Source organism: Homarus americanus, unplaced genomic scaffold (genome assembly GCF_018991925.1).
Source record: "Homarus americanus isolate GMGI-L3 unplaced genomic scaffold, GMGI_Hamer_2.0 scaffold50281, whole genome shotgun sequence".
Taxonomy (NCBI): Eukaryota; Metazoa; Arthropoda; class Malacostraca; order Decapoda; family Nephropidae; genus Homarus; species Homarus americanus.
Genome location: NW_024742338.1, coordinates 1,316,017 through 1,331,575, shown reverse-complemented (window position 1 = coordinate 1,331,575; position 15,559 = coordinate 1,316,017). Strand labels below are relative to the sequence as shown.

At 35.5% G+C, this 15,559-nt stretch overlaps 1 protein-coding gene across 1 annotated transcript in view; it reads right to left on the bottom strand.

Annotated features, from left to right (window-relative positions):
* Positions 1–15,559, bottom strand: part of LOC121876788 (delta-1-pyrroline-5-carboxylate dehydrogenase, mitochondrial-like) — a 29,858-nt gene continuing 14,299 nt past the window's right edge. The window contains exons 5-12 of the mRNA XM_042382182.1: positions 15,259–15,380; positions 14,582–14,753; positions 11,726–11,913; positions 8,909–9,131; positions 8,628–8,806; positions 7,341–7,529; positions 6,726–6,844; positions 1–3,465 (exon numbers count right to left, since the gene is read on the bottom strand). Coding sequence (XP_042238116.1) covers positions 3,353–3,465; positions 6,726–6,844; positions 7,341–7,529; positions 8,628–8,806; positions 8,909–9,131; positions 11,726–11,913; positions 14,582–14,753; positions 15,259–15,380 — 1,305 coding nt within the window. The 3' untranslated portion in view covers positions 1–3,352. The remainder of the gene's footprint in view (positions 3,466–6,725; positions 6,845–7,340; positions 7,530–8,627; positions 8,807–8,908; positions 9,132–11,725; positions 11,914–14,581; positions 14,754–15,258; positions 15,381–15,559) is intronic.

Genomic DNA, 15,559 nt, shown 5'->3' with positions numbered 1-15,559 from the left:
TTCATTTAACTCGGTTTTTATAGAAAATACAGTTTGTGTTATTATGACATTATATACGAAAGAAATTAATCAATTTTCGACAATGTTGATTATCTTTAGGTAGACAGCAAGGCCCTGGCCACCATTAACAAGAAATATAGACATTGGTGAGGAGGACACACATTATAGACAGTAACAAGGCCATCCATCCCCACAAATACCCAAAGGTTAAAGCAGCCTGGACACATTGGCCATTTATAGTGATTTAGTGCACAATCTCATTCTAATCGCTATGGATCCTTAAAAACAAGTTGTTAGTTAAGGTTGCTTTAATTAGTTAATCTTATTCTTGGTAACAATTATTCCTTTTAAACTTGACAAGATTGCCTGTTGACTCCCCATGATGACCCTCAAACCACCTTTCATGGCTATTGTGGTATCTCTTTGTTTTGGCCATTATGAGCTTTTTGTGAATTTTCAGGCTAATTATCAAGGCAATGGAATAATTTTGGACAAACTCTTCTAAAGTAATTTATCCCCCATGACTTTCCAGTTATAAATATACATTAAATAGTTATGGAACTGAAAATGATAGGGTATCTTGTCACTAAAACATTATCAGTCAACAACATCTAATCTTTATTGATATCTTTTTCACACGGTGGGAAATTAAATATTCTAAATTAATATCCAATGTATGGCTATACATTAGTTATACAGCCGCTATATATCACATATCATCATCCATGCTTGTTACACCATAAATGTGTAGAGAAAATAAAATCTTATGAACATTTAGGTAACTGCACTCAACAATTTCCAAAGATTTTGGTTTAAATAAGGAAATATTTATTTAAAATAAGAAATCTCACTAATTTATCTAAAGGAAATTTTTTTTTATTTACATAATCAAACTGTAAACTAGAACTGAGCAGACTTGCAGCAAAAGCACACTGGATATTTTCCCCCAGACAATGTTTAAAATATAAAGATTTAACAGGAATGATGATTGCTAAAGAAGTACACTTGTACAGGATATACCAGAACTCCATGAAGTTTATACTTTTCAAGTCTTTTAATATACTATTAAACTTTCATGATTCTCATACACTACTAATATAGATATAACTATCTGATAATCCTCTCTACATAACCCTGGACACGATTTATATGTGAGGCAATGAGTTACTAAAAATAACAGGCATCCATAACTAAAGACAAATAAGTAGCCACAATTTCATAACTGTTTTGTGGATTCTATAGATTCCTCAACATTATATACAGTAAAGGGTCTACGAGTTTATCGAGGGTAAATTTTGATCCAGCATAAATCTGAATTTTTGCACATCTTTTTTGTTTCACTTGGGTGGGGTCCAGCATGAAAAAGTGCAAGACTGACAACAAAATTCCTTTCTAAAAAATGTAACTATTCTTTAAATGTGCTTTTCAGGTGTGGAATACAGGAGTCCACCTTGTATTCTAAATAAATCACAAAATAAAATAAGACTTCAACATTAGTCTACCATCAAACTGAGAAATAAATTCATTATCTTAACAAGCTCACTTGATCATCATAAAGCGACAACAAATATATATATTGATTAAAGTTTCCCATATCATTGGAAATTGTGTTTGTGTGCTATCACATTAAGGCATAATGACATGGAAGATCGGAGAATGGTCTTTCAAGTTGTGTCAGACAGCTCAGGTGATCACACACTACTTTAAATTAATAGTTTCATTCAGTAAAGAACAGTAATTTTGCTCTGGGTGAAGGAGAAATATCTACATTTACACTTAACTCTACCCTTCCCTCTGTAAAGTTGTTGGAAGGTCATGATCCTTTATCCCATCTGTGTGTACAGCTCATGGAAATGTTTACTCTACCTACAGAAGCATGAGGTGTCCACAACCAGTCAAAAATAATATTTGTAAATTTAAGGAGCATAAACCTGGAATTGTAAAACCAAGAATCCTCAACAGTGAACAATCATGACCTGTATTTTCCATTAAGTAATATTTTCCAATTAAAAAAATTCGGCAAAGAAACTAAAGTGAATATAAATTTTAAAAAGTCCCAACAAACACTTACACCATTTAACAACCACAATTTCATGGGTTGTATAAAAGCTAAACGAATGGAAGGTTTTCTCACGTGAAACTTTTCATTTTTTTATTTTTTTTATTATTAATTAGTGGCATCATCTAGTAGTAATTACTCTTACAACACAAACCATAAAAAGGATCCTCCGCTATTATGGTTCCTGCATTCTAAGCAGTCCGTGTATAAATGCTTGTATTAATCTGCATATTTACAAGCATGACAGCAATTCATAATAATATAAATAAATCAGGAAAATTTTCACAAAGATGTGCCTACTATATACTGTACATCCATAATAACTGACTCAACATAATTCAATAGAGGAAAGAAAGTGACTAGTCTTATGTGACTTGTTTGGGGTTGTTGCTACTTCTGTGTTCCTTACTACTACTGTAATGCTCTATGTGGCTACCCTGTATTTTCTTTTGTGTACCGTACCTGGGCAGAAAGTACCAGTGGCGCAATATGGAAAATTTTACTTAATTTTATTTATTTTTTACTAAACTCATTGATACCCTGACTACTACTTCAATTACACCAAATTTATTATCCAGTATATTCTAAGTCTTCACGTGTAATTTCAGTTACAAATACTGTATCAATCTTAGTACCACTATGAAACTGGACAGGCTCCTAAAATACTCAATGTGTGTCATAATTATACTTACTCCAACCAATGCAGTATTGCTACATAAACAAATTCTAGATTATATCGAACTGGGATTTTGTTTCTGTGTTCCATTTATTTTCAAATTATATTTACCTGGCATTCTGTTAACTGCCATTCCATAATAATGTATATATAATTATGGAAAAAAAATTTTCCACTGAGCACAAACCTTTTTCTAGAGGGAGAAAACAATTAACTACTGTATTCATATACCATTCAGTAGTATACCAATTAACTAAACTCATAGAAAATGGAGTTCTGCTTGTGAAGTTATGATGCAAATTACCAAGAATGAATATTCCTGACAGTATATAAACAAGATGGATATCTTTCAAGAATTAATTCGTAGCAACTTACAACCAAGATGGAACTGAAAATCCAAGTCTACACTGATGATCATTCTGGGATTCTTGTCACAGCTACAATTTATGTGAGCGCAACATATGGCAGAAGCACCAAATCATACACTGATGTTTTAAATATTTGATCAGAAGATGTTCTACTGAATGCAATATGAAACAAAGGTGCACAAAATGTGGAGGGACAAGATAGACTGTGATCAACCTCACACCATCCATAACTGTTGATATGCAGAACATTTATTCCATATATGGATACTTAACATCAGTAAGTGGCACCATAGTCTGCTTGATGGCTTGGGGTGAAGTCCACTTGAGGGCGTACTGCAAACCTCCGGCTTTGTCGTTGGTTCCTAAGGAAGATTTATGTGCAGTACAGTATTAGTCAACCACATGACCAAGTTATACCAATAATAAGCCACGATACTATAACAAAGAATTGTATTAAGACAATAAAGTTTGCATTTGTTTCATCTGGTGCTTGGTTTCAGTGAGGTGGCTAGTTGTCATTAGCTGATCCCTCATGTGCTTTGGTGAGAGTGGTGTATTGCATTACTGTACTGTAGAACCAGACCTGTGACCTATTATACCCCAAAATAGGTCACAGTGATTTAGGTTTCTGGGAGGTGTCTTGGTGCTACTATGTGATCACAACCAGAAAATTTGGGGGTAGTGTATTTCATTAATGAAATATATCCTACAATTTAATAAGATGATAACTGCATTTCATGCAAGTGAGGTAAAAAATCTCTCTCTCTCTGCCTATCAACACTTGCTATAGCACAGATCCATAAAGGGTTAAAAAAAAATTTGAAATCATCTGTCAGAGGTTGTAAATTCGTTAATGTAAAAATAAATACTGTACAGTAATTTCTCTGTTAGCCGGAATCCCTCAAACCCGGAACTCTCCGGTAGCCGAAATTGAAATTTTCTTGGAAAATCGTTCCCAACGCTGGAATCTTCCGGAAAATTGTGGCTTTGGGAACGATTTTCCGAGGAGCACATTTTCTGGAAAATTCTGATAAAATTTTCCCGATACCTGGAAAATTCCGGGGATGGGGGAGTTTTTCCAGGTTTGAGAGATGATGTAATGGGCAATTTTTGGAACTTCCAAGAAAATTTTACCATTACCCGGAGAATTCCGGGCATGGGTGTTTTTTCCGGCTTTGAGAGTCGTCCCATTACCCGGTAATCTCTCATTACCGGAAGTGCTCTGCACCAATTGTTCCGGCTATCGGGGATATCACTCGGCCATCACCACGAAACAACTCACGACACATGTCTAGCAAAGTGCCTCAAAAGAACACAAGACAAAAATTTTGAATGACTCATTCTGACTACAAATAGTGGAGTCTAAACAATGCTTTACCACACTCAAGACATCAAGTAACTCCACATCACATAAATATTAGAAAAAATATTTAAAAATCTGCCATCATTAACTTGAACCCCAGATTTTGTAGGAGCTGTTGTCCCACACCAATACGGCACTGACCATTTATATGAGCTAACTAAGCTTCATCACACATGTCAGTAATGTCTAAAATCTGCTTTTATCTGCTAATTTTGTTGACCTAACCTTGCATCATTTATGATTATGTTCTGATGGATGTGTGACAAAATATCAAACTGTCAGAGACCTGATCATCATGGTCCCCAGAGAAACAAGAACATTTATATGTATAGTACAGTACGTACTGCTATATTTACATAAAACAAAACACATTGGTCACTGAACAAAACATATATTTTTATATACAATATAAATAATAGTTCAAAATACATTGACGGTATAATAACTTTTACCTCATCATTGGTTGTAATATACATTGGTCCCTCGGTTAACCAACAGAATTCGTTCTACAGTCATTCGTTAACCGGATCTATTATTTCAATGGGATATTGGGTAATTGGTTCCAACTCACAGAAAAAGTATACTTGTACATACAAAGTACTGTACAGTATACTGTTAATAGAATTAACAAAACATTAAATATAAACTAAATACAGTACTGTTCAATAATAAATAAAAAACAATAGAATACTATATTTTAGCTTGCTTTGAGGTGTGTATGCCGTATTCCCGGCAGCTTTGTTTACATATCAAACAGCTGATTGTAGTGGCAGTCGATGATGACATGCCATACAGTAGTACCCCGATTTACGCGGTCAATTGAACCCACAGGGTACCGCGGAAAGTGAACAACAGACATATGGGATTAATTCCAATAGAGACTGGCCCGACCCCCAAACTCCACTTTTTCCGACACAATACCTATGTTGTAGTAAAAATAACATCTAAATTTTATGATGGTATGCTCACACAATTAATATTTAAGAGAAATACAGTCGCCAGGTTAATGTCCATTCAAATAATGGACTCAAATCCCCCCCCCTCTTCCCAGCTCACTAGCTCCTACCTCTCTGATTAATGTTTGGGTGAAAACTCTAGATTTTAACGTTTAGTAATAAATAATACCTCAGACTAAAGTTAGGATAATATAATTGACATTTCTGGATTCCTTGCAGGTCAGGGAATATTTTGAATGTAAACTTCATATATTTTGCACAAAGGATAAAATATTTGCTTTGTGTAAACCAAATTATTACATTTAGATCTAAAATTTGTATGTCTAATGCAAAATCCATGATGTTTATATTCAAAATGATCATCATATTGTAAGAATTCCAGCAATGTAAATTATATTTTGGCCGGGTAATTTGTATGAATTTTATGAGCTAAATAAATAAAAAAAAAAATTATATGAGTAGATGCACCGAGGAAAGTGAAAGTCTGGTTCTGGCAAGGTACCGAGTAAATGAGAATCGCGGAAAACGAAACCGTGTAAAGCGGGGTAATACTGTATTCTTTACAGAGTGCATTGGTTCTAATACCTTCTTTGTGTTTCATAATAATTTCTGCACTGTATATATTATCAATATGTTAACTAAATTTCAGAATGACCAATAATTTTAATGTAAAAATGCAAAAATATTAAAGAGACCAACAAACTGGATGTTCACTCCACTGTAAAATGCAGAAATATTCAAGAGCACAACTTTCTTGACATTTACTCCACTGGAAACGAATGTAAACATAGAACTGATTATTGTATTGGAGGACTGGCCGATCAGCTGATGCGCACAATAAAATGTGTTTGTCATAAGGATTTCGTTAATCAAAGTTTTGTTTGTTAATCAAATTGAAAATCCTTATGGGAGCTAATTCGTTAATCGAACCGTTCGTTAACCGAGGGGACCACTGTATATATATATATATTCTTCCAACATATTTAACACAAGTACTGTATACCTTTTATTCTTAGATATAGTATACAGACTGACCCATAACTCCCAAACAAGGAAGATAAAATATTTGAAAAATTCAGCCAAGATTATTACAGTATATTAAAGAAGAAATTTTGCCGAGGTGCTTGTATTTTGTACTATGAATAATAAATGAATGTATAATTCTAAAACCATGACGATTCCCCCTTAATTATAACCAGTTGGGACTTAAGGGCCAATCTGTACAATGTCCATCAAGTACACACAACCTCAACATCAGTTCAATACCATCTTGACATCATTGCCAAAACACTCCAGTACTTACCTGACATACGAGCTCCTCCGAAGGGTTGTTGTGCTACTACAGATCCAGTTGATTTATCATTTATGTAGAAGTTACCTGCAGAATCCTTCAGTTCATCTGCTGCTTTTTCCAACCATGATCTGTTAGTGAGGAAGATAATACAGTAGTAGTTTATTTCTATCTACATAAAATATAGTTCAAGGAAATACAAATACAGTAGAGTACAGTACATGATTTACATAGACAATTAAATGTATTTTTTACATTAAATTTGAAAAGTATTCAACACATTTTTATTTTGCCAAAGACAACTTTATAAATGTATCATTTCAAGACCTAATTTTGATTTGCATATCAATTAAACAAAAAATCCTACTGATCTAATTGCATTTCTTTGTCTACAACCAGATGCACAGTAGTTGTCACCACACTTGTACAAACTGCAAGATGAACTTATGGTGTTTTCTTAGTGTCTATCATCATTACTGGTGATGGCAACATTAAGTTTTATTCGTATGCGAGTTTCATTGTCTTTGAGCTCTTTGTTTTGTTTGGTAATATCCACCTCATACTAGACTACCCACCTAATACCTCTCACTACACTACAAATATTACCACAATTTAGACAGTACTTACTGATCTTGTCCAAATATAGCTCCAGTTAGGGCGTAGGGGGTAGACGTGTTGGCAAGCTTTACCATGTCATCAACTTGATTATCGGGATAAACATAAACAGAAAGGACAGGGCCAAAGATCTCTTCAGTCATGATGCGGTCAAGGGGGTCCTTTGTCTGTACAATTGTCGGCTCTATGAAGTAACCATAACTGAAAAAAATCAAATAAATAAAATAAAAAATAAACTGGCGTTGGATATCAATAAAGTTCAAGTAGTTAAATCACATTGTATTACTTAGGTGATGTTAGAGAATACTGACATACAGTACAGGTATCCCTCGTTTAACGGTGAGGTTGCGTTCCTGAAAATTATCCCTAAATGAGGGATAACGGAAAAAAGCACGGAGGGCAAACAATAGGTTCAAACTGCAAGGCGGTAAACACTGAGAGCAGGGCTGTACTCCCTAATAATAATAGACAAGTTTGTTATAAACCATTTTGAAGTTGAACGACTGATTTATTAACACAAAACTTCTATATTAATGATGTGTTTCAGAGTTGAAAGGTTTATTGAGCACAAGGTAAGCCTAAGCTTGGCGGTTAAATGGTCTGGTACCTTTAGTACATAACTAAAAATGACCATAAGAGAAAGGAATTAAAATTATAAATGCTTTATCAGGGTGGTTTTAGCAGTTAAATTATAATTAGTGGATAAGTTGATAATTAATTCATGCTTATTATATTGTGAAGAATACATGCATTAAACGTTATAAGAAATACCCCAGTATGTGTCTTATACATGCACTACAATGAATGAGGGTTTATTTCCTCAACTCTTGACAGGTCTTTCCACTATGGTGTAGGGTGGCCATAACTGAAACCAGCACAGGCTCGGTCTTCACTTGCTGTCATTAATTAATTTTTTTTATCCATTTGTGATTTACTCCTGTTAATTTCATAAATCACTGAAGCTCACTTCTATCCCCCCAAAAAATCACCTGATGCCATCCATACTTCATGTTCATGCCCACCCACTGTTGCTTCCTGGATCCCTCACCCCTTCCTCCTCATCTAGTGCCTCTTACACCTCATCTTTTCACCTCCCTGTTTGTTTTTCCTCTCCTACCATCTACTTGATTTTTTTTTATATCAATCTTTTACATCCTGTTCTCTCACTGTGTCCATCCATCACAAAAAATTGAATGGCTCTTGGTGCACAATTCCTCTTACTTCGACAAAGTCTACAAAATCTTAAAAATACCGATAAAAATACTTGTAATAAACACATGAACTTAAGCATCAACTCACCTGTCATCACATTTTCCACCAGTAATAATGGAAAGGTTTGGAGAGGACTTGGCATGTTCTATGTAACTACTGATGCGTTGAAAGGCTTTTGCATCAATCACAGCTGACATGAAGGAGTCAAATTCTCTAACATCACCAACCTTCAGCTCTTTGTGGACTGCCAAAATTTTTTCTTTAATCTGGAAAAAAATAAATAAATAAATAAGTAAACATTAATTTTAATAAAGAACTCACTAGTTTTACATTAAAAAGCACATAATTTAGAAGTAATATAGCCTTACCTCTGGCCACAACGATTCAGGAATGTAGGCACGTGAACAAGCCGAGCACTTCTGTCCACAATATTCAAAGGCTGAGCGTATAGTGCCATTAACAACTGAGGTAACATCAGCAGTTGGATGCACCAAGTGGTAATTCTTACCACCACATTCTCCCACTAGGCGAGGGAAGCTCTTGTATTTTGACAAGTTCTGTCCCACTTGACTCCACAGTCGCTGGAAGGTTCTGTATGAACAAGTTACAATAGTGACCTATCACTTACACTGGAATTACAGCAATTTCTCATATTATTCAAACTTTATTTCCATTATATATATATACCTGTAGTTAATAATGAATGAATGAGACCATACAGTCAGGGCTATGGACACTGCAAAAAGTATTTTCATCTACCGGTACACATTACCAGCCAGGACATCCATCTTTACATACAAACAACCACAGAGAATTTAACACACAATGTCTACTCAGATTTAAAACATAATGCAATCTTTCACTTCTTTACTTGTCCTGGCACACGATGAGCTTTCTCTACTGACACCTCTCACTGCATGAAACAACTTCCTTACTTCATACATTGTTAACACCTGGAAACTATGCTTCTACAACCGATATATTTTTTTCAAAGGCCCCAAAAATGGCACATACAATACTGTACAGTATATATGCAACCCACAGTACAGTACTTCAAGTTTCACAGCACTTGCCCACTGTCTGCACAAAGATTAGTCGACACATGCATTCACTTCATAATTGTAATCAGATACTTTAAGTTACTACAGTACTCATATTTTGTCCCCATATTTCAAAACTTTACATTCCCTTTAAATCCATAATCAATTCTATTCCCACTCCATGCAGGTGGATACAGTATAGTAATTGGCGTGTGTGTGTGTCTGTCTGTAACCATGATTTGTCAGGTATCAAAAGTAGCCAGCCTGTAATCATTATTGTGTGAAATCAACTTCTCCAGAAATTTTCAGTGGACTATCACACCACTTGAATATTATTATGGATAGGTGATGGTTCCACTCTAATGATTTTTTGTGGTGTTACAGCACTTTGTTGTCTAATAATCCACAATCGGGGGGATATGTTCCTACTACTTATTCTCATTAATACTTTATTCTTTGCATAAAAGGTATTAACAATGCAATCATTGGATCTATTTACTGTAGTTGTCTACCATCATTCCAAGCTCTTACATACACTACAGAAGAGTTTTGTCTTACCAAACTCTCTCCCTCATTATCTATCCAATTACTTGGTCCACATCTGAAATAATATATACCAACAGCCAAAACACAATTTCTCCCCCTCTCAATACACCACAGATATCTTAGTTTCAATGTCACGAGAAACATTTCAGGAATGTCAACTACATCTGTAATATTATTTATACAGTATCTTTAAAATGTTGTTCCATCTCCCAACACAAGTTTTCTTGCTCAAATAACAACTGAACACTCACAGCTTACATTTATCCTTATGGACTACAGTATTTTTATTTTAGAATTGATCAAATGCAGCAGCTAAATTGAACTTGGGCAACAGTACAAACTCCCACCAGATGCTGCCTTTGTCAGAGTTGTGACCCTCGCCTTGACCCCAAACACAATGCAATTTGAGATTTGTTATGGTAAATATACTACAGTATAGTCTGGATTTACGCGGATTTTGTTTACGCGTTTGGTCATTTACGCGGTGCCTTGCCAGAATTAAATGTTTTAATTACGCAGTAAATTTCATAATTTATGCGGGAAGCAGCGCGGGCAGGGTGCGCACAAGGTCGCCCAGTCATCGAAACATTACCGAGTTCTTCACCCGCCATCCACCACAGCCGGCTCAAGTCAGTGATAGAGAGGATATGGACTTTGAGGGGTTTGACAAAGAGGTCCTGCAAGCCTCTGTGGTGGATAGTGATACAGGTGAGGGCCAATAATCTGCCCTCTGCCTCGGAACCAACCCCCCCCCCCATCCCCGTGTGCCCAGCCATCTTTTCTACTAACGTAAGTGTTAAAAAACCTAATGTTATTGATATTTCTCTTAAATATTAATTGTGTGTGCAAACCATCATAAAATTAAGATGTTATTTTTACTACAACGTACGTATTGTGTCGGAAAAAGTGTAGTTTGGGGGTCGGCCCAGTCTCTATTTCAATTAATCCCATATGTTCTGTTATTTTGTTTATGCGTTTCTCGTTTTACGCGGACCTCCACAGGTTCAATTGACCGCGTAAATGCAGACTATACTGTATATCCCAATTCCCAACTATGAACATTTACTATTTCTGTTTTTGAGTTATGTAGCTGAAATAAGATAAACAAAGAAAAAGGTAGCAATAATTCCCCTATTCATATATCCCTAGTAGCATAAATACTGTAGTATTACTTAAACAATAATAAACTTGTACTGTTAATGCAACACAGGTAATACAATTATTTTCCTCACAAAGAAAAGATATGTTGTTAGAGAAACTAATGATATTAGATTCATTATATTGTATGCAAGGTTTAATGTTACAGAGCAGCATCACAAGTCATATTTCTATCCATCTTTACTAATCTCATACATAAGAGGTGGGTGGATGAAGGGTTGCAGACACCTGAGAGAGGAAAAATGACTGGGGAAGTGGTGCAAGACAAATGTAGAAAGTGACGGAAAAGAGCTGACACAAGAAATTCAAATGCTAACATCATACTTCCACATATTCTTCACTTGCATACATGTTATATAGAGTGCATCATTGGTCTCTAAACTGATTCACAACACTTCATACTACATTCCCACATAATGATAAAGTCAAGGACACACTTACGGGACAGATCCAGTGAAGTTAAGGGCTGCCAAGTTAGGAGATTTTGTAATTGTGTCTCCAAAGACTGGACCATCGGCAGGGACAAAGCTCACAGCACCGCCTGGAACACCGGCCTCCCGCATGATCTTGTACACTGTGTAGTTGCTCAGTATAGCAGTGTCAGAAGGCTTCCAAAGAACAACATTACCCTGGATGATAGGAACAGTGAAGCCAACTGTTTTATCCATTTCTGACAATTATCAAAACATTCCTCCACTTATAATTGTTCAACACATTACTGTTTCTTTGACCAAAACATTAAAATAAGTAAATAAAGACTGTACGGTATAATAAATCAAATTTAATAATTATCATATGGTCAAAAACAAAAAGGAATAAAATTTCATGCTGAGGAGGGGAGGGGGGGGGGGGATCTCAGCTGTTCTGAGCTGTCTCCCATGTGTAGTGAAACTATTGACAAATTTTGTCGTCTAGCAGCCAAATGGGAATAGAGTCTATTTTATTTATTAGTACCTGTACAGTACAGTAAATATTTTTATTTATTCCTTTCATTTACTATCTATTATTTTCTTATTCGTAATAGGAAATGGTAACTGACGGAAATTCAGTTTCAGAGTTGGTAACACTGTTCATAACTTCAGCTGTTGTGGTGATGGTCACAGCCAAGACATGTTGGTTTGAATTTGATGTCTTGCTACAAATTATGTCGGATAATGCCAAGTATTTCTCTAAAGCTAGGGTCGAAGTATAGAAGAGATACTGTATATGAAAAACTGAATTTTTTTGTATTAAAAAAAAAAATCGTAGGTCGAACAATGTACACTACAATATAATTATGACATCAGTTTATACAGAAGTGTACAGTACATACTTCTCTTTAACAAGGTTCACATTAACGATTCAACACAATAACGACAGTAATGAAATGCGACACCTCAACACATTAACGATACATTTTAACACAATAACAATCAGTAGCCCAAGTTGATAGTAACTCTGGGCGGCCATCTTGACGATGCCAAAGAGCGGGGTTGTTTGTTTTGATCAGAGCGTGTGAACAGGTGTGGCGTAACCTACTCGCTTATCTGTGACCGTGTTGTATAACCTCTCTACCTGTGGTAGCAGTTCAACAAGTGTCTAAGGGTTAGTTATTATTAGTTATTAACTCTACATGCAGTATTAATGTGTGTGAATAAGTGGTTGTAATTTTTGCGGTGTTTATCGGGGGTGGAAGTGTCTGAGGGCTGGTGCCAACTGATCCATTCAGCATGTCAACTATACTCACCACATTAACGATTTTCACTTTAACGACCGTTTTCGTGGTACCAATTAGTTTTTAAAGTGAAGTATGGACTGTATACTGTACAGTGAACATAATTTTTTTTCTGTACTGTACTTTGTTACATGCACACACAATCCTACATACAGAATTTGAAAAAAAATTAATAATAATAATAATTAACATAAAGTATAAAGTTTTAAGTATAAACAGGTTTCAACCGTGAAGCCATGTGGCGACCTTGTGGATGTTGGAGGGTGTGAGGTGCAAAGCATCATTACTAGGGAAGCCACTGTGTTGCTAAGGTGAGTGTCGAGGCAGTTAGTGTCCCAGAGAACTGAGACTCAGTGTGTACACTGACTTAAAATTTTGAAATACTACCTGGTATTTCAGTTCCACTTTAGTTCAAAATAATTATTGACAATTGGTTTTAACGGATTTTCGGCTATAGCAACAATGGTCTTCCCCCCAATTAGTCCGTTACCCCAGGGGTTTACTGTACAGATCCCCGACTTACGAACACCCTCCAATACGAACGTGGTTAAACTTGAAATTTACAGTATTACCAGATGACTTACTTTTTACTTTCGTTTACTGTATTTTGTCGTTCTATTTCTTATTTTATCTTAAATTAAGTGATTTTAGATTTATATAAGGACTTAGGCTATGATAGTGGGATTTTAAACATTGTTCTGTAAGTTCGGTATGCACATAACATGTGTTCCGACTTGCGTACAATCCCACTTAAGAAAGTCCTCAGGAACGGAACCCGTTCATAACCCGGGAACCAGGGGCATCATTTGAAAGGGGGGGGGGGGGCCACTCGCCCCCCACATGACCTGGTTTGCCTCTCCCAAGGACTGTCTTGCTCTCCAAGCAAAAATTGTAATTACAGTACAGTATATTCCTTTTTCATATAGACGAATTTAGATTTTGTGAGAACATCTCGATGATCGTATTTTTACTATGTATAATTAAACAAAATAATAAGTATTCATCTATTTTCATCGTTCCCATTGCCTATCATTTATATACTGAATAGCAGCAAGGAAATAAGTCATATTGCTAGCAGCCACACGGTCCACACCGGGTGGATGCAAATTAAAAACTAAAATGTGTTGGAACGTGTTCCGTCTGTTACAGCACCACCCGGCGGCACAATGGACAATGGTGTTCCCCAGCAAAATCTGAAATGACGCCCCTACCGGGGACACCCTTCATATTGATACTGTATTAATGATTTAGGTTGTCATATAATATTTAAATCCAGATAAAAGTACAGTATGCATATTTATTCAATGTGGTGTGTAATGGTATAAGAGGGACCATATGTCAGAAACAGTTAGTAAAAAGGGTCATTTCTGAACAAATATGAAAGGGAAGGAAAAATTTGTGTATCATATTTGTATTAAAAAATTGTAGGTAAATACTGTATGAGGAGTGCATATACAGTACTGTAAAAGCTTGTGGGTAAGTTGAAAAGAAAGGTGTGTGGGTAAACATAGCAAGTACTGTACATATTAAAGCAACATGAAGTATGTGGGCAGAGATGAAAAGTACAAATAGAAGTAAATTACCATCATTGCAGGAGTGTAGGCTAAGTTACCTCCAATGGCAGTGAAATTAAAGGGTGACACTGCTGCTATAAAGCCTTCCATGCCACGCAGTCTCAGCTTGTTGACTGTTACATTAGGTGCTGGGCTTATTGGCTGCCATTTGGTTCCTTCTTTGGCATATAGAGCATTAAATCTGAAAAAAACAAAACAATTACAACATTGAAAAATAATAATCTAGTGATAAAATTTTCATTCTGTAATGTGTTCTTTGTAATAATACATAATTAATCTACTAATTTTCACTATCAATTTAAAACAATTTTATTCTATATCTACCAATCTACCAATTTATTTAGAGTTTTAATAAAATACAGGTATATCTAATGGAAGTAATCTGTTGTAAGTATTTTGTTTTGTAAAGGATACTGTACATTTTAGCGACCCTTCACCTACAAATCTAGGCCAAGGTCACTCAAAAGCAAACTCAAGATTTGGAACAATCACAATTCAACTTAACAAATATACATCATCATTTGTCAACCTTCTCAATCTCACATATTCTAGTTGACAGTTTGCCGTCTATAGTTTGTATTAAAAAAATAATACAAACTGTTAGATGTAATAGTACATCACAGATCCTATGTGCCTGGGAGACAATAATACTTCTTATATCTCACTTACAATGGTACTGTACTCACCTTAGGAAGTCAATAAGTTCAGCTGCAGCATCAATCTCAGCTTGAATAATGGTCTTACTCTGACCCAACATGGTGGTTGCATTAAGGTCTTGTCGATATTTGCCTGCCATCAGATCTGCTGCCTGACATTAAACAATACTTTGGTTAAAACACAAAATTGCACCACAAGAGGAACTATAGAACAAAGTAATTAAATTGTTACCTAATTTACAATATATATCCAATACGTTCTGGCTAAAAAGATAATGGTCAATAAAAAAACCTCTCCTCATTGCTATAGTAACTGCAAATTAGGCCAAAC